Genomic DNA, 19,548 nt, shown 5'->3' on the forward strand with positions numbered 1-19,548 from the left:
GAAGGTTCAAAACGTACCACGGTAAATCAGTGGCGTAGGATCTGCTGCCGCAGTGAGTTCAGAGCAAAGGAAGGAATTGTATTGGCGTTTGAATGGTGTTGCCACGTGACTGTTTCAGCTGTCGTGTGATGGATCTTCGTGTTGCAGGAAAGATGATGGCACAAGCGGTGATTTAGGTTGCCAGGATCCACAGAGTAGAAATGTTGCAGAAATCATTTGCAAGGTTAAATAATATCTGAAAATCAAATTATTTTTGGAAAGTAAAAAAGCACCATTACAAATTGTTTGTTTGTTTCTTTGTTTGCTTGTTGGTTTTCTCATTCCTCTCTAAGAGGAGCTCTTGGCTTCCAGCAGTGCTGCTCTCTCTGCAGTTCCCACATCCACAGCAGCGACCCCTGGCAGCTGGTGCTCTCCTAAAGCCAACGTAGGCACATCTTGGGTGTGCTGGGAGTCAGAGAAGATGCCCTGGAGGCCCAATGGACATGGGCAACCTCTAGAAGAGCCATGCCCAACCATCAGAACGAGAAAATAGATCCAAACCTTTCTCTTTTTACTGAAAAAATGCAGACATTCAAAGTCCATGTGTCCCAGAATAGCATTGTAAACATTTTAACTGCATTTGTCCTTTTAATACTTAGAAATCCTGCTAAACCCATTGAAGGCGGAGTTGGCTTGCACTGTCCGGAGCTGATAATGTGCTGTTCTGGGCAGTGGCACAGTGAACTGTCAAGTTAAACTGCTGGATCTTACATTTTCTTGGCAGAATAGTTTTCCCGAACGTCATAATCTGCCTATTTGATGATCCTCTCAATATGATAAATAGTTCAAAAGTGCCCCTGCATGTCTGACCTGGGTTTGATATTCCAGTTCCCTTCTAACAAAATCATGTTCTTTTCTGCAGATGTGCCATTGCAAGAGGGTGGCCAAGAAAGGACTCTGCACCCCGCACATCTGCAAGAGCCGCTCAGAAATCAGCAGAATATTTTCCTGCCAGTTCACGCTCCGCTCATTATCAGCCTCAACAATGCTGAAGATGAGGAGGACGATGAAGGGGATGATGACAAAGAGAACTGTAAACAGATTATATTTTCTTCTACAAAGAAGTAGAATAGGGTCTTTTCTACACTTCACAACCGATTTGTTATAATAACCACGACCTATTTAGAAAAGAGTTGTTGACAAGTTTTGCAAACAGTTTCCTGCTGATCCCAAAATGTTGGAAGTGGTGCTCACCAGACGTGAGGCATCATTCCAACTCCTGCGAAATGCCTACCTGTATATTTCAATAGCGTTATCACCCACATACCTCTTTTGTATTAAATGAAGTTTAAAATGTGATCCACAACTCCTAGGATGTGATCCGCAGTTCAGATGGCCATCAAATACTCTTCAAACTTTCTCTAAATTTGGGGACACAATTCACTAGATTGATGGACTGTCTATGCGGTTTTATACATATATTTGTTTTGGTTTTGTGCTTTTTAAAAGTAGTCAAACGGTTGACTGTGTCTCTCTTAGAGATGAGGGGTTCCTGGGGAAGAATGAATTGCACGTTCCCAGAGAGTGAGGACGACCCCCTGTTAGTGCTTCCTGAGCCGGGGGCAGTAGGAGGGAGCCCCATGGATTCAAACCAAATCAAAGCCGGGGCTTTGCTGATCTCAGCAGCCTTAACTGAGACAGATGAGGAGCCCTCACTTCACCATCTCTGCCAGCAGATGTTCCAGGACAGGAACCGTGGGCAGAGGTTTTGTGACAAGCGTCCCTGGTGACGTGTTCAGTCAGAAGATTTCCTTTGGCTTGTCAATGAAGGATTGTGTTGAACGTGAGCACTGAGGGTGGGTTTGAATAGTTTCAAATCCACACACATTAGCTTCTTCCTATGTGTTGTACCTGCCCTTCCATCGCTCCTGGAAACACCTGATATTAAGGAATCCTCGTTCCGTCCAGAAGCAGAGCTGACATTGAGAAAAAACCCACTGTGACCCAAATGAAATTGATGATGGTACATGATTACTAGGAATTGTTGAAGGTCTTTGTACAGATACCCAGTAATCTTTAAAACCATTTCCTACAGATGTTTCTGATTGGGTGCCTAAGACTGCTGCAGAAATGGAAGAGGAAAGAACCATAAAGGAAATATGCTATAAAACTGGTAAATATGAAATCAGTCAGTCTTTCCTAAATAGCAATGAAGACAATATACTGTGCCTTTTAATTGTTCTTTTTTAAAAAATTTTAAATTTATTTTATTTTTATTTTATTTTATTTTATTTTATTTTATTTTATTTTATTTTATTTTATTTTATTTTAATTTTCCTTCTTCGCTGTGTTTAGGAGAGTATTACAGGATCCAGTACCCTCACAAACACCAATCGGCAGAAACTGTGTCTTCAGCTCAGGAGAAGGAAATATTACTCTTGGAAGCCATGGAGCGAGACTTACAGAAAGGCAAGTAATATTCATCTTCTCAGACAACATTTCCCATGAATGTTTACCATTTCTTTTTCCCCACATATATCTGCGTGCATAGTGTCTCAGGCATGGTGACTGCCTGTGTTGATTGTGGATGCAAAAGGTAGAAATGGGCTGTAAAACCTGCGTGTGCTATCTGGAGATCCACAACCATTCCATACATTGGATCAGATAGGATCCGTAAATATCATTCATGGAAAGTGGGGAGCTAAAGAATGAGCAGGTTATTTGTAGCTCGTTCTTTACTTTGGAGCCGTAGCTTTTCTTTAACCTGTGTATTATAGAATTGTCTTAGAGACCGTGAGAGTTGTGCATCAGTTACAGCAGACAGGATCCAAACATCCAAGAGAATACAAAGAAGAATACAAGAGGAGAGGTTAAAGGACATTGCACTGAACTGATCGCTATCTCCCAGAGGCGGGAGGGAGAGAATGGCAGTGCCGTTCCCTGTGCTTGCACACCAGCAGCTCACACCTTCTGTCTGCTGCCTCTCCAGGTGATGGTAATACCATTCCTGCAACATTCAGGAATACAGAAAGAGAAGGCGAGAGCTGGGAAAGGAGGCACCAGCAGAGCGTGTTCCCAGGAGAGATTGTACTGGTTTAGGGTTACACTAGAAAAAAACACACAGCCACTTTTGCTTTCCTTTTGAGGAATGATACCCTCAGAATAATTAACACGTCAAAGCGTGTTCTGCCCAAGAAGACCTGTGTGTGGAGTGGGAGATGAGGTTTTCGAATCACCATCGAGTATTTGGAGAAGAAAATTGTGTGTGTTTTTTTAAGAAAGTGAATGTGTGTTATTTTGATCCCTCAGAAACAAACCACAGTGAGCTGGTAAATAAGCATCACTCCAGAGAAATAAAGAGGAATAAATGGATTTCTGAGGAGCCAAGAAATTCACCTAACACAGCACCAGGAAAACGTATTTTGAGAAAACAGTTGGCTTATTCGTTTTCCTTTACTGAACTGTTAGATGGTCTAGCACGACCCAGCTAAATTCTGTTCTTAGTGTCAAATATGGACAATCCACGTTTGGATAGGACTCTCCATAAAGAACATGCTGTTTCAATCTTACCCTCCAGCCTCCAGGCTCCTGCAATGTGTCAAAATGGAGTAACTGCACAGCATTATAAAGTTTGCTTTTTCATTTTTAGGATTGAACAGTTCAGACCCCAAAGGAAAACCGAGTTACCACCCGAGGAGCCGCAGGCAGGACGATGAAACTGCTGCTTCTGTTCCTCGCGGGAGAGCAGCAGGAAGAAAAACAGATTGCGATTCTTCAGAACCTCGCAGACCAGCGTCTGTTTTCTACCGCAGGGTGGGCGGCACCCGAGAACCAAAGTTCAAGGGGTCTGCAGGTGGGCTTCTGCTGAAACAGGGTTCTCAAAACACCTCAGGTGTGCCTGTCTGTATGGTGCTGCTTTCTTATTTGTCCCTGCAGGTCCATGTGAAGTCATTTAGGCCCAAATATGGTCAAGGCTAAATTCGATCCAGCATAATTTTCATAAGTAGAGCGCAGCAGTGTCCACAGTCAGAAATGTAAAGCTTTATTAAGCTTTATGATTAGTCAGACAGTAGATTCATGACCAATAATTCAGTCATCTTCATAGCAGAAATTAATTTATTTCCCTAGGAAGAGGAATGAACACAATGTTCTGCACAAATATATCGATCCCCTCTTTCTACAGTATTTTTAATGTGATGCATTCTTTAGAAATATTTAGTAAATCTCAGAACAGTCCACCTTTCTCTTCCCGTTTTACTCTATTGGTAGGTGTAGTTCTGCGGTAGAATTTCCGTTTCCTTTAGGAAACCCTTCCTGTTCAACATCTCTCCTCCCAGCAGGGGGTGAAGGAATGACCTTGCTTTGCATGGTGTTTTTCTACAACTGGGATCTCACTGGTGTTTTGGTTGTGATGGTTTGTTTTGGCTTCATAGCACCCCATAAACTGAAGCAGAAGTCCAGAACTTCTGCTGCATTCTGACCTGAACTGAGGGGAAGCAAAAGTGGTCATTATGTGAGCAGGGAAAAGGAGGAAGAGGCAAAGCCACATCTTCCTGCAGAGTGGTAGGGGCCAGGTGAGGAGCCCTGTGGGTACTTTATACTGGCACTTGCCTCTTGAAGTTCTGTTTGCGGTTGGAGGTGGGCTTACCTATGCAACCAGGGCCATCACAGCTTTGGCCTTGTCGTTCGTAACACTTTGTGATGTTCACAAGTGCTGCCCGTACCCAGCATGTGTCTAAGTGCTGCAGACAAAAGGATCATTCCTAGTTCAGCCCAAAGGTCTCCTTCGGAGTCCACCAGTCTTCCTGGGCTCAAGCATGGGTGTTCCAGAGGTGCACACCCCCCTGTGCGGCACAGGGAAAGGGCAGGGAGTCAGCGCTTAGAGGACAGTTTGGATAAGGGGGTTGTGTTCACAGCTGCACTCCAGACGGTCTGAGAATAGAGAGACATTCAGAGAAAAGGACAGAGATGTTTTCCCAAAGCAATTCTTCCATTGAGCTCTTTGAGGGTTTAGGTACTATGATGACATGCATCTTGAAAACACCATCAATTTGATCAGATAGGATTCATAAATACCATGAATGAAAAGTAAGAAGCTAGAGCAGGTAATGTGTGGCTGGTTCTTTCCTCTGGAGCCATGGTCGTCTTTAACCTGTTATGCAGTTTTCTTAGAGATCAGCAGAGTTATACGTCAGGTGCTCAAGTTACACGAGACAGGATCCAAACAGCCGACAAAAGAGAAAGAAGAACACACAGCGGGAGGTTAAAGGACATTTTAGGTATCGCTGTCTCGCAGAGGCGGAGGAAGAGAAGGGCAGTGCCGTTCCTGTGCTCGCACACCAGCAGGGCCCACGTTCTCGCTGTTGCCTTTCCAGGGGATGGTGACACCGCTGCACCGCTGAACAGCACAGAGAAAGGAGAGAGCTCGGGAAGGAGAGTTCCAGCGGAGCGAGTGCCCAGCAGAAACTGGCGCTCCTTTGACAATGGAGGTAATGTACTTTGGCATCAGCTTCTCCTTGCTGAACACCTTACTGTAAATAAATAACTGAATAGATTTGAATTGGGCTGTCCACAAAAAAAATCCCTTCTTTTTTGGTCAGTCTTGTTTTCAGCCTCTAGGACCCTGTAATGTGTCGAATTCTGAGTAACAGCACAACAGTCCTGTATTTCTGTTTGCTTTTTCGCTTTTAGGAATTCGCTCTTCGGATCCCAACGTCAAACCAAGTTACCAGCAAGGGCGTAAAAATAAGGCTGAGGAAACGGCCTCTTCTGTTCCTTATGTGAGAGGCGCTGGCAGAAAGACTGATTCTGACTCTTTGGAACCTCGCAGGTCAACATATGTTTTCTACCGCACCGTGAACGTCGCCCAAGAACCAAAGTTCAATGGATCTGCAGGTGGGTTTGATTGTGATAGATTCATTATTTTCAATATTTAGTATTATTTTATTCTCTTGGAAAATCGTGGAGTTTGGTCTTATCCAAACTTCTGATATCTATTTTGTGTCAATTCTTGTTACTTTTATTATTATTATTATTATTATTATTATTATTATTATTATTATATTATGTTGGACAGGGGACTGAATTCATTCTCTTTCCATTCATCCAATGGGATATTTCAATTCATCTTTTTTCCGTCTCTCTGCTGTCCCCTTGATGGGATGTACTGTGTCAGAAACTTGACAAGAGCCTGCAGGTGGGATTCAAAGTCCTGTATCTTTCTTTTTGGAAATCTGTTCCAGATGTGACCATAATTTTACATCTTTCACTTTGTTTTTAACTCTCCAATCTGTCACTTCATGTAGAAATTTAGTGGTAAATAATTTCGATAATCACAAGTGAAGAAAGTTATTCCATCTTACCAGTTTCGGTCATCTCGCTTAAGCTGAGCTGAATCTGCAGCTTGGGATGCCTCCCTATCTCGAATTTTCAATAAGGGAACCTCCTTAAGAGAGATTATCTGCACTGTTACCGCGAATGCAGTCGAGTTCAATGAATCTCAGCACCACTGCCGCATCTTGGCATTAATACTTGTGTGTGTTTGGGTTGGCTGTGTTTGTCTCTTTGTTTTCTTTTAATGTTTGCTGTGGCTAAATGTGGACACGTTGGTACAGAGGTCACCGAGGAAACATTCTGAATTTTGTCATAGCAGCCACCATTACCACTGTTGCCAATTTTCCTTTCAGCAGCACCTGAGCCGTATGGTGGGAAATGCTCCAAACCAAAGCGTCAGCTTGACACAAACAGAAGATTTTCGACCCAAACGGGAAACTATGGTAATGCTTACCTGTTGTGTTTGAACTGAAAAGCGTAGGATTATTTTGCAACTAATGATTTGAATTAATGTAGTTAAGATGGAATTAATAGAAAACAAGAGAATTAATATTTTTAGCCAAATTTCACAGAAAACAGTGGTTGGGAGCTTACTCTGCTGCACAGTCAGCTGCCAGCACACAAACAGCCCATTGCCTTCTATCGAGTGCTTGCACAAGCAGGGATAGAAGAGGAGATTGCACTACGGATTTGTTTAATTGAACAGCAACTGCTGCCTTTGGGAAGATTTTCAACACCAGAATATTGACTTTGTTCCAGTGCAGGGTCCGTGGCGGAATCGCCTCCTTTGGCAGATCCGTGAGCGGAGGAAACGCTGCAAGGTTCCACACGCTCCATAAAGCACTGGAGCAAGTCCGTGTTTAACACTGGATGTGTTCCAGAGATGATGTGGGGTTCACTGGTGCTCCCGTTGATACTCCAACTGATAGAGTATTTAATTCACATACCAGACTCATACAGAGTCTTTCCTGAAATTGCAGCTGGAATTAAGAAACAATGTCTATGTTTATTCGACAGACAAATGTTCTCCGGGATTTTACAGCGCACCACGTTGGAGGAAAAGAAATGCACGTGAAAATGCTCACTGTAAGTTTAAAACAACCGTTCGGGTCACTGCTCGAGAGAGATTTTTATGATTAATTTTTTTTGTGCAAAAGCAACATCCCAGACACAGCCATAAGGGCCCAGAGTTTCTCCCAGGCCTGTGTTATCTAACACAGAGGTTCTGCTCATCGGGCACACAGGGTCAGTAGGACAATTGGTGTGACGTGTGTGCTGTTCTACAGACAGGTGCAAGTCACTGGAGCGTATTTACATTCAACCAACCTCCTCGCCAAGCCTTCTGCTCCATCCCCATACAGATGGTCCCGTGGGTGTTTGGAGAGCACGAGCTTGCTCTGGGAGATCGGTCCAGAGCGGGTGGCTCAGGAAAGTGCAACTTTGTGACTTTGTGTTCCAAAGCCCAGGTGACCCAGCGGTCAGTTCCAGTTCACCCGGGCAGTTCCCTGTTCTGTATGGGGCCTTCTGACTCCAGCCCGAGATACAAATTCTGCTGAGGCACCGCACAGATACAAACAACCCAAAACCGCCTTGTGAAACCCTCCAGCAGCTGTGCTGCTGCATTTGGGCTCTTTGTGCAAGCACCAGATCTGCTGGGGAAGGTTTTAGAGGAAAAAACCAGAGCAGCACATTTCCAAGCACGGGTGGATTACAGTAGGATGATTGGTTTTCCCGTTGCTTCTAGAACTGCTGAAAGTTTAATTTTTAAAATGTTTCTGGAAAAGTATATAGGTTTGCTCTAATACATTCTGCACAAAACGTTATGTACATCTGTTTTTACAGAGGAGCCAAGAAGCCTCGGAAGCAAATAACAAAGGAGAAGGATGCGTAGACATGAGAAAGAGATGAAATGAGTGCGTTAGTTTACAAGAAAATCAGCTGGAAAATCTAAAGATGAAAAAGCAGCAAATTCAAAAACTGAGATGCAGGAAGGGCACTGTAACATTTCAGAACTGATAGAAGTGGAAATTTAAAAAGTATGCTCTGTGTGGTCGTATATAAAGGTCTTCAATACATTTTATCTGTTTTGAAAATTTGGTAATTTAAATTATTTTTACAGACTGTTTTTAATGCACAATTAATAAAAGGAATAGGAACTATCAGTTTGACTTTGGGCTTTCAGGGGACTTTTAATGTCACCAGCAACACCCATGCATTCTAGAAAGGAATTGTTTCCATGCGAACGCCAGGGCCTTCGATGGTTCCGCTGTTTGCTGGGTGCTCGAGGGCTCAGTCGGAGTTTGATCTTGAGCTTGTGCCACTTTAGCAGGGCAGCAGAACCGCGCGATGAACTAAATGACCTGTGCAACAGAACTTTCAGAGTTAACTGGAATATGCTTGACACACACTTTAAAGCGTAAAATATTTGATTTTTACCCCAATCCACAAAAAGGGCTGCAACTCCAGGCCTGTCAGCCTGACCTCGGTGCCTGGCAGGGCTGTGGAGCAGATCATCCTGAGTGCAATCACACAGCACCCTCAGGATGGACAAGGGATCGGACCCAGCCAGCACGGGTTTAGGAGGGGCAGGTCCTGTCTGACCAACCTGATCTCCTTTTATGATCGGGTCACCCACCTGGTGGACGAGGGGAAAGCTGTAGACGTGGTCTATCTGGACTGCAGCAAAGCCTTTGACACTGTCTCCCATAATGTACTCCAGCAAAAGCTGGCAGCCCATGGCTTGGACAAGCGCACTCTCTGCTGGGTTCAGAACCGGCTGGAGGGCCGGGCCCAGAGAGTGCTGGGGAACGGGGCTGCATCCAGCTGACCAGTCACCAGTGCTGTCCCCAGGGTCACTGTTGGGTCCAGTCCTGTTTAACGTCTTTATTGATGATTTAGATGAGGGGATTGAGACCATCATCAGCAAATTTGCTGCTGACACCAAGTTGGGAGGGAGTGTGGAGCTGCTGGAAGGCAGGAGGGCTCTGCAGAGGGATCTGACAGACTGGAAAAATGGGTTCGATTCCAATGGGCTGAAGTTCACCAAGGCCAAGTGCCGGGTGCTGCCCTTTGGCCACAACAACCCCTGCAGCGCTCCAGGCTGGCACAGAGTGGCTGGAGAGCAGTCAGGCAGAAAGGGACCTGGGGGGACTGATGCACAGGAAGCTCAACAGGAGCCAACAGTGTGCCCAGGTGGCCAAGAAGGCCAATGGTGTCCTGTCCTGTACCCAAACCAGCGTGGTCAGCAGGACAAGGGCAGTGATCCTTCCCCTGTGCTCTGCACTGGGGAGGCCACACCTGGAGTGTTGTGTTCAGTTCTGGGCCCCTCAGTTCAGGAAAGAGATTGAAGTGCTGGAGCGGGTCCAGAGAAGAGCAACAAGACTGGGGAAGGGACTTGAACACAAGCCCTATGGGGAGAGGCTGAGGGAGCTGGGCTTGTTCAGTCTGGAGCAGAGGAGGCTTAGAGCTGAGCTCAGCACTCTCTAGAACGACCTGAAGGGCAGTTCTAGCCAGGGGGGATTGGGCTCTTCTCCCAGGCACTCAGCAATAGGACAAGGGGGCAGGGGCTTCAACTCTGCCAGGGGAAATTGAGGCTGGAGATGAGAAAGCAATTCTGTGCAGAGAGAGTGGTCAGCATTGGAATGGCTGCCCAGGGAGGTGCTGGACTCACCGGCCCTGGAGGTTTGTAAACTGAGATTGGCCATGGCACTTAGTGCCATGATCTGGTGAACGGACTGGAGTTGGACCAGGGCCTGGACTGGATGATCTCTGAGGTCTTCTCCAACCCAGGCAATTCTGTGATTCTGTGAATTATCTCCAGTTTTAAGAAAAAAAACAAACTAAAGTGTTCTTCTGGGTGAGGATGGACCAGGCTCGGGATCAGTACCAGGGGTGCTGCAGGAGCAGGTGTCTCCCAGCACGGACACACCGGGGGGACCTGTGGACCTCAGCACCCCTGGGCCCCACCATGGCCCAGTTCAGCAGCCCTGGGCCCGAGGGCTCAGCGCAGGGACAGCCCCACACCCAGGGGCAGAGCGGTTCCTGCTGCTGCCCCGAGGGTCACCAGCCCCAGGCAGCCCTGAGCCAGAGCGCAGGTGTCTGAGCTGGGCTGGGCTGAGCTGGAAGGGGCTGGAAAACAGCTCATCGGGAGGAGGCGATGGGAGAAGGTGCCGTGCGTGTGGCACCGGGGATGAACTGACACCCTCAGTTTGGTATCTGGATCCGTGCTGGGCTTGCACATGGACTAAGCCCCAGCTCAGAGCACAAACTGCTGCTCCCAGCCCTGGGTGCCAAGCGCTGGTCCTGCTCTCCCCTCCCTGGTGCAGCCCGAGTGCACGACTGCCCTGCCTGCTCCTGCCCTGGGGCCTGGGGAGCTCGGGTGAAAAGGAAAGACGGACTGGTGTGGGCATGGGATCTCTTAAGTGTCCTGGGATTGCTTTGCTAATCACTCTGTAAGGGTTCCTGGGCTATTAAGTCCATAGGTACCCAGAGAGGCAAATAAGTCCAGGAACCAACTTTCCAATTAAGGTTGCCTTCTTATAAAAAAAGACACTTCCATTTTCTCATCAGCAACAGACTGAAAGATGGCAGCTGAAGCAGCTTCTGCTTCTTGTGAAAACAGGTAACAACAGATGGTTCCACCCAGCTGATCCTTAGTTGCTTCCTGCACAGGAAACCTGTCCATTAATTCCATCTTTAGTGCACAGGAAGGGCCTTGCTGATGTTCCTGTGTAGGCAGCGAGTGTGTGGATGTCAGGCTTTCTGCAGATTTGTTACGGAGTTTTCCTGTTTCTTTTAATTAGGAAAACCTTGCTGTGGACTCCTGAAGTCTCCCATAAGCTGGTGGGTTGAGACAAGGACGGGGAGCTCCAGTGAGCTCAGGGAGGACCAGGCAGCACCACAGGCAAAGCAGACGGGAACTCCACTGGGTGAACATTAATGGAATTTATTGACAGATGGAACTGGCACCTCTCCCCCATCTTTGGGCGGATCCCTGTGCACCCTGAACCGATACAGGCAGGTGTAGTCCGGGTGGCCCCAGTTGCTCAGCACTTGCAGCCTGATGTAATTCACGACCCCAGGGAGCTCGTTCTGCAATGACAAGGAGAAATGAGTCGCCTTTTCCTCTCTGGCCCGTGAGCACTGACAGAAGCGCCGCAGCGACGGCCTCGATCAGCAGCTTCCTTCCTGCTGCCCCGCGGGGGCTTTTGAGCTGTCCTGGTCAAGATGTTCTTATCCTGCTCTACCCCATTGGGCCACGAGAACAGCAAAGGAAGAAGCAGCGACCACATGGCTCAGCAAATACACTGGAAAGCTCTCACCTGCTTTGGGGCACTGGCTTCCACAGTCAGAAGACCCCGTACTGGGGTCACTATAACGTCTCTTTGCCTTTTCTAGAAAGCCATGGAAACAGAATGGCCTCCCTGTCTCTGGTCATTGCCTGCACCTACAGAACCCTCAGGAAGCCCAGTATTTCTGGTCCCTAACTGGCAGACCAGCAGTCGTGCATCCTACGGGATGTGGCCACTTGTGTGCACTTGGGGTCCAGACAGTCAAGCTGGTTCCAGCTTCAACTGTGGTGCTTCTAAGCACTAAGCACCCAAAATGAAAGAGAAGACGGCAGTGCAGGCATCCGCCTCCAGGAAGTGAAAGCAGAAGAAAGGCCAGCGTGGCACACGCTCAAGGACAGGGCTGCCTGTACCCTTTGGCAGGGAAGCCTCTGACCATTCAACTGCATTTCTCCTCCTCTCCTACAGTTCCCCTCCCTCTGTGTCCCCGTACCTTCAGCTGGAAGGTCTGGCTGGGATTCAGCGCCGCCAGGAAAGTGAACTGTCCCAGGAACGCTCCCTGCTCCTCGCGTTCTTCCTTGAAGCCCTGCAGAAAAACGGGGTGGAGAAAACAAGAACGTCTGGTGCACCATGGAAGACCGAACTTCAGCCGGTGAAGTACGGGGTTATTTCAGCTACGTGGTCCAAGGACAATGAGCACAAGGACAAGACCTGAAGCTGCAGGGGGCAGCACGTCACACTTGCCTACTCAACGAGTCCAGGCTGGCAGCCAGAAAAGGAGCAGACGCTCCCAGGGAGAGGGAGGTGACCTGGGGATCACAAATGCCACTGGGGCTGGAAGCCAAGAAGGTCTAGGACACCTGTTGAAATAATAAAAGACATAAAATGAATTCAGAAGATGGTTTGTAACTTATGGATGTAATTCGGAATACACAGGAATGCTAAGCTACAGACTCACGGCAGCCACACTTCTTGCATCCTGCTCTGGTGTTGTCCTTATTGCCACCTGAAAGAGAAAATCTCATCAATTTGATGTTGCTAAGCAGAACTCTCAAGTTTCTTTTAAATCTGGCCTAACAAAGTCACCATGCAGACAGGAGTTATCACTTCTCCGGATACTAAATACACTAAAATCTCTTAAAAATAACTTAAAGAAAAGCAAACCAGTGCATTTCTAAGGTCACTTTTCTGTGCAGCAATTTATCAGAACAAATTTGGCGACTATAAACGGCTATGGATCATTTAGTTTTACATAACTTATTGCCAAACCCCCACTTGATTTATTATGACCTTTCCATTATAATTTTAACAATTATTCAACTTCTCTGAAAGCTTATGCATTTCTTCAGTTACAGTATGAACACAGTAACAGCTGTGACACTCCAGTGATCCACAACAAGTGTACTTATAAATTATAGCAGTGCGTGGGTGCTGACAGACATTCAATGGAAACTCTGAAGTAATTGACATTTTAATTGCAAGACTTGTCTTAAAAAGGCAATTAAAAAAAAAAAATAGATAAATAATCACTCCTGAAAAGTGGCAAAAGACAGAGAGAAAAATGTTTTTAAAAAGCGAAACAAATTGCGAAGTGATTCTGAATCCAGGAAACGTGGCACCAAATACAAAGAACTAATGGGTGCAAGAAAGTAAATGTGAATTAAAGTTAAAAGAGTAACAGAAAAGCGTGGAGATAGCGGATCAGAACAGTACAAACTTCAGTTACAGAAAGTGCGCAATTTTCCCATCTGAGCCCACAGTTTAGTTAAACAGACACAACAGGACAGGACTCTGAAAAAGAGAAACCCCAGAGACCCATCCTCAAAACCAGATTGGTGGTATTTTTACCTTCTGAGCCTGTGTAATGAAAGTCACAACTGAATTTCCAAAATAAACAGGTGCCTGTCCTGGTTTTGTTAAAAACCAAGTTTCTCTTGTAGTGAATTTCCCTGTCAGCGAAAGCTCCATATCAGCTGCATTTTCCTGGAGAACCAGATCCATGTTTTGGTGAACACAGCAATGGGATGTGAGGTTATTGATAAGCACGGATGGACATCTCGTGAGAGGGACAACGAGAAACAGGTGACCAAAAACTGACCAAGTGTGTATAACATCCCATTCACGTGAATACTTCATAGAAAAGTGGGAGATCACGAGGATCTCGTCCCTTTTCCCTGTGGTGACATTAGGAGAGGACCTTGCGAGTCGTCCCTGCGAACTGAGGCCAGTGACAGACTGAATCCAGCTCCGGTTGCTGCAGAGTCCAGTCCAGGACTTCGGGTGCCTGCTCTGCAGTTGCCGGGACTTTCAAGATCGGTTTTGTATATTTTGTATTATTTTCTCTATTTTATCAGTAGCATTAGTAAAACATTTTTAATTTCCCAACTCTCTTCTCTCTGTCCTCCTTTCCCTCCCGATCGCCTGTGCTGAGTGGGAAGGGCAAAAGGGGGAAGTGGGGGGAGAGGGGTTTAACAATACATCTGCCAGGGTTTGATTGTCACCCCGCAATCTAAACCCTCGACAGTGCCCTTCTATCTTCAGCTGAACAGAGTATGAAAAAATCAGTGCCTTCAACAGTTATATACAGTTTTCTGCATAACTAGGTCATTTATGTAAATAAATAATTAAGCAAACATAACAAGAAACCCATGACGGAAATCAGAAAACCAGAAAGGGGGTACATCATCTCCAATAATTCAAACTTTGATTTACTGAGACAAGCACCGTCTTCAGAAAATCTTACTCAAATAAACAGAGAACCCTTCAAACCCCAGGCTGGAAAACTCACTTGAAAACTTGGACAACTTACTGGTCTATGCCATGAAGAGTGCTGGAAAGCTGAGCAATAACAATACATACGCTCCATTATAACACATGGTTTTCTGCCATCATCTTCAGGGTCTATAAACTCAGCAGTGCTTAGGCGCATGTTTTACGGCTGTCTTTTGAGGGAAATCCAGGAGGGTCAAGGAGGTAAGGAACACGGAAGGAAATGTCAAGAAACAAGGAACAAAAGTACACCTGTACCTTGCAATGTCATGTCAAAGAAATACTCAAAACAGTCAAACGCTCCTCACGTCTCAGGATCAAGAAAGAACGATGAAGCAATGGCTGTATGTTGGTCTAACGTACATCTAAACCCCTTGCAAACAGAGCAGGTGTTCCTGCTTGTCCTGCCTCCCCACCATTCTCAGCGGGTCTATTGAAGCAATAATCTAGTGGGACACAAACAATCCAGAACAAAAAACGGCAAGGAAAACCAAGCCTAAGAACAACCACCACTCTTTGGATCCAGCTTTACAGAAGGTGGCTTATACTAACAGGCGACAGGAACACAGCACTTGGTCCTCATCCACCCGAAACGCTGCGGAGAGGCCCCGCAGGCCTAGAAGGGAGCGAGTGCACGGCTGCGCTCAGCCCCTGCCCGCTTCCCTCAGCCCGCTTCCCGGCCTCCCTCCCGCTACCGCAACGCCGCCTGGTTCAGAGCCCCGGCTGTGCCGCCCGGAGCAACGCTTCTCCACGGCAGCCCCGGGAAACGCGCCCGCCCCGCCTCTCGCTGCACGCGCGGCCCCGCCACCTTCCCGCGTCATTTTCCATCGGCCCGCCGCTTATTTCCCCTTTCCAACACGCCAGCCGTGGGCCCAGGCGGCCACTGAGACTGCCGGCCCCGCAAACCTGGCTGGGAGCCCCTTACCCGGCAGCGCCTCCGCACCTCCCGCCGCCGTCCTCGCCCGGACTGGGCTGGCGGCGCCGCCTCTCCCGCCGGAAGGCTTTGCCCGGCGCACTCTTGGACCGTACCTCTCACAGGGAGGACGGGGGACCTCAGCACCGGGCGGGAGTCACGGGGAGGGGCTGCAGATGTCTGGAGAAGGCTGCAGGTCTTTCTGAAAGGAAGTTGTTCCTCAGTGACTCCCCTAGAGACTTCAAACGGGGACTCATCCCTTCGTCCTTCTTCCTTCCTCCTGGCTTGGGCAGCCACCTCCCCACCTCCCTGGGCTGCGTAGATGCGTCCGAGATGGCGGGAGGTTCGGAGGGGCGGGCAGCGTTGCAGGCGAAGCGTAACCGGCTGCCGGGCCTGGATGGTTGGTCCCCTGCTGGGACTCGCTTTTCCCCACCATGAGCAACATCTGCATCCAGGAGCCCCCACCAACGGCAAGGGGGGCTCGCCGGGGGCAGGGGCTGCCGTGGGCGAGCCCAGGCCGGCGGGGGTGAGGGAGCTGCGCTGCCCCGCAGGGAGGGGGCTGCGGGCGGGAGCCGCTGCTGGCGCGCGTGCGCGGGGCGTGGGGCGCGGGGCCGCTCGGGGCGTGGATCGCGCGCTCTGCGAGGAGCCGGGTGCGGGGGTCGCGGTGTGCACAGGGGCTGCTGCTGAATGGTGCGGGGTGTGAAGGAATTGCGTGTGGCAGGGCTGGGGGAGGTGAGGAGGACACGGGTGTGGTGGTGGCGGTGGTGTCCGCGTTGCGGGCCGGTTTGAATAGTTTGAGGCGGTGCAGCCCCTGAAAATGCGGCCTGAGGCGAAGGCGGTGTGTGCTGTGTGGGGCCGTGGCACAGCAGCCCTTGAAGGGTTTCGTTTCCTCTGTTCTTGACTGTAGCCTAAGTTCTTCATTTTAATATGATCTTTCATTTGATTTAATGGTATTGCTCATGAGAGAGGTATAATGCCTTTGGAGATTTAAGGCATAATTGTGTTTCCTATGTTGCTTCATTATGGAAGTGATAAAGGGTATCTAGGTTTCTCTCGTGTGTCGGGTACCACAGCTTATTGGCCTCAAAGCCTTGCTATGTGTATCGATCCAGAACTGCATCTTAGGAACTGGCAATGCTGTCTGGGATAACAGCAGCTGCCTGGCACATTCGAATGTCTGCTGCTGTTAGTAATGTAAGGAGTTCAGAAGCACTGGTTTAACTTAGCAAAGATATTATTTGCACAGTGACAAAGTTACCATAAAACTAATGATGTATTTATCTCTATAGGTTTTGTCGCGGACAACAGCAGGAGATATAGATACAGAACTATGGTCAAAAGAAGCACCAGAAGCATGTGGAAATTTCATCCAGCTTTGTATGGAAGGCAATGACTGAATGGGATAGGAGTTGTTAAAATTATTTTATATTCAGTGTTGTTCTCTTCGTGCCTTTTCTGTAAAATAGAGGTTATAACTACCGCTGACCAAACTATTACAGTAGAGCTCCAGGCTTTCTAACTTATTTGTGTAGTTTGGGTGCCTGTCAGCTTCAGTGAGTGATCAGACTACTTGGTGCTGAGTCCTGTAGCAAAATAAATGGAAAAAATCATCCTCAGCCCTAAGGATTTAGGTAAAATAGAAAAGACAACAGTGAACAGAGTGATAGAGAATATTACAGTGAGACAGTATCGCTTAGGATGATAGTAGAGGTTTATTGTAATGGTAGTTTTAACTACTTTTCTTTGTTGTTTTGTCAGACTGAGTACACTCGTTTACCTTAACGTGTTCACCTGCAGTTCTGCTCTTAGTGTGTGTCTGGTGTTAATATTGCATTTAACTTGGTTGCTTTGATGTTCTTCCCTTTCATACCAAATACTTGCTTTTCACTTTAAAAGGATCTAAATAGAACTTCTCTTTCATGAGAAGCCTAGTTTCAGTGTTTCGTGCTGTCTTCAAATCAGTCTTAAAATCTCATCTTCATATTTGTCCTGACTAAATTCTGGACTGGCTTCAGCTGGGAAAATAAGCAAATAAACTGTTCATGAAGAATTTGTGTTTGCTGTTTATAACAGAATGAAACCTTTTTTTCCAAACCTCATTGCTTGTTTCTAATGTGTCTGGATCAATATCTCTATAGTTCTGGACATTATCGTAATCTTGATTAAACTACAGTATGTGGACTTCAGTACCAACTTTCGTTCCCTGTTTTTGATAAGAAAAATTGAAGGTCAAAGTTAATAACAGGATTCTTTGACATCTGCAAATCAGAATCCTGCTGTGAACGTTTGTTTGGTTGCCAGATGCATTGAGTCTTGCTTTTTTCCAGTGTAAGAAGGGTAAACTTTCAAGGACTGAGGGTAAGAGGAAAGTCTGCAAGTAGCTGACGAGTCCTCCAGCAGACCTGGGAAAAGGGAACATTTTCTATTAATGTTAGTGTAGGGAGGCTGAGGCCAGAGTTATCTAAGGAGTAAATGAGAGCACCGTGTATCGGGATGAAATTTGTACAGTGTAGAATAGTTTTGTGTTTACATGTACAGAGTAAGAATTTTTGTCTTAGTCACACAATATTAACAAAGTACTGAACTTAAGAATGCCTCCCAGCGTCCTCTGTTCATCTTCCGTATTATGAACTGTTTTCTACGCTGAACATGTTCCCCCTGCACTGCGCTTGGTCTGAGTGAGGGAATGCGTTGTGTCTTTGCTGCAGTGCATCAGCAGGTCTGTGATAACGATAGCTTAGGCTCTGGCTCCTGAAATTGTACAGAGGAGGACAGGAAGGGTGAGCAGGGATATGGACCATGGTGCCTGGGGAAAAAGAAAAAAAAGGAACAAAAAAAGGAAAAAAAAAAGAAAAAAAAGGAGGAGGATAGGGGGAGAGTTGGGAATGATTATTCCCTATTTCTTGTGATATGAAAGTTGAGACACAAAGATAAAGGAGCAAATAAATATACAGGAAAAAGTGGTTTTCCCTCTTGGAATTTAAGTTGTGACTGCTTATGGCATGGAACATTACTGAAGTGAGACATAAATACTTTCAGAAAGAGATTAGACAAGGGCTTAGGGCCATTGGTGTCTTCTAAGTGTTATAAGTCAAATTATCTTCTGCATCAGAGGGATGTCTAAGTGGTTTTATTACAGAGGGTACGAATCTTAGAAAACCTGTGTACCTGAGGAGGTTCTAAAGGCAGAGATCCCATGAAGAAGGAAGTTTGTGTCAAGCAGCAGCGAGAGCAGGATGTCTGTGTGAGCGGTGACGAGCAAGGAGCCAAGGGGGATGGCAGCATCCACGGCACACTCAGCAGCAGGGGCACAGTCCCACAGGGTCTGGGTGCAGTAGGCAGAGCTGGTTGCTGGTGACAGGGTCCATCAACAGTCCTGGACCAGGCCGGCAACAACCAAGACCAAGGTCCCTATCCAGGAAGCTCAGTCAGGAGCAGCAAGAGATGGGACATGAGGCAGGACTGGAAACAAGTCTAAGTGTGGGTGCATCAGGTCCCTCTGTCCCGTGTCACTCTTCTCGACTTGTCTTGGAGACCTTGGAGCAGTTTGGCTCCAAGTCTGGGGAAGTTATGGCTGGTTTGTAGAGGCCTCGCTGGTGACAGCGGGGACAGCAGGCAGCGACAGCCCGGGGCTGACAGGCTCCCCCTCCCCTAGGGGGCGCTCGGCTGCCCCACCCGGGTGACATAGAACCTTTGTCCAAAGGAGCCGGTGAGCGGAACAGCAAAAGCCGTATGTAAAAACATTATCTGACCCTTTTTCCTGCACACCATGCTGAATTGTAACCAACGCAGCCTTGTATGAGTTTTCCAAGCATTAACAGAATGTATTTTCCAGTAAACGTTGTAAATATCGGCCTCAGCAAGGTAGAAGGTGAGTGACGCCGTTGTTGTGAGGACACTGCTGTGCAGCTCCGTGCTTCCTTGGCGTGTCCTTAAATACTTGGGGATTTGTTCCTAAAACCGTGTGATTGCAGTGATTTTGTTGGGCCCCTCTGAGTACAAAAATGGCTTTGATGGATCGCCGTGAATTTCAATATCGTTGCTACACAGCTATGAATTCACCTTTGGGAAGGGGGCGGTGTTTTTCTTCAGGTTTGCAAACACTGTCATTCTGCTGCTAAAATATTATATAAATGAGAAACACACGGATACACTGGACTGGTAAATGGTCTGGATCTGGATTTGTTGCTTTTCTTGAATACTATGTGTCTCTGACGGGTTTTGGATATTTTGTCTTTATTTTAACGGAAACTGCATATATTGTAT

At 47.1% G+C, this 19,548-nt stretch overlaps 1 protein-coding gene and 2 long non-coding RNA genes across 3 annotated transcripts; 2 read left to right on the plus strand and 1 right to left on the minus strand.

Annotated features, from left to right (window-relative positions):
* The first annotated feature begins 907 nt into the window (after positions 1-907).
* Positions 908-2,449, plus strand: LOC136112575 (uncharacterized). The gene is made up of 3 exons (XR_011735817.1): positions 908-1,072; positions 2,075-2,152; positions 2,335-2,449. It is a non-coding gene; the product is annotated as an uncharacterized lncRNA (long non-coding RNA).
* A 1,183-nt stretch (positions 2,450-3,632) lies between these two features.
* On the plus strand, positions 3,633-5,863 carry LOC139825626 (uncharacterized). Its single transcript, XR_011735818.1, has 3 exons — positions 3,633-3,832; positions 5,355-5,468; positions 5,671-5,863. It is a non-coding gene; the product is annotated as an uncharacterized lncRNA (long non-coding RNA).
* Positions 5,864-8,046: 2,183 nt separating this feature from the next.
* Positions 8,047-16,203, minus strand: LOC136112432 (uncharacterized). Its single transcript, XM_071799052.1, has 5 exons — positions 15,295-16,203; positions 12,559-12,606; positions 12,345-12,460; positions 12,094-12,186; positions 8,047-11,403 (listed from the first exon to the last, which is right to left on the minus strand). The coding sequence occupies exons 1-3, from the start codon at positions 16,201-16,203 to the stop codon at positions 12,452-12,454; spliced, it is 966 nt and encodes a 321-aa protein (XP_071655153.1). The 3' UTR covers positions 8,047-11,403; positions 12,094-12,186; positions 12,345-12,451.
* Positions 16,204-19,548: the final 3,345 nt, after the last annotated feature.

Source organism: Patagioenas fasciata, chromosome 25, assembly GCF_037038585.1.
Source record: "Patagioenas fasciata isolate bPatFas1 chromosome 25, bPatFas1.hap1, whole genome shotgun sequence".
NCBI classification, from domain to species: domain Eukaryota; kingdom Metazoa; phylum Chordata; class Aves; order Columbiformes; family Columbidae; genus Patagioenas; species Patagioenas fasciata.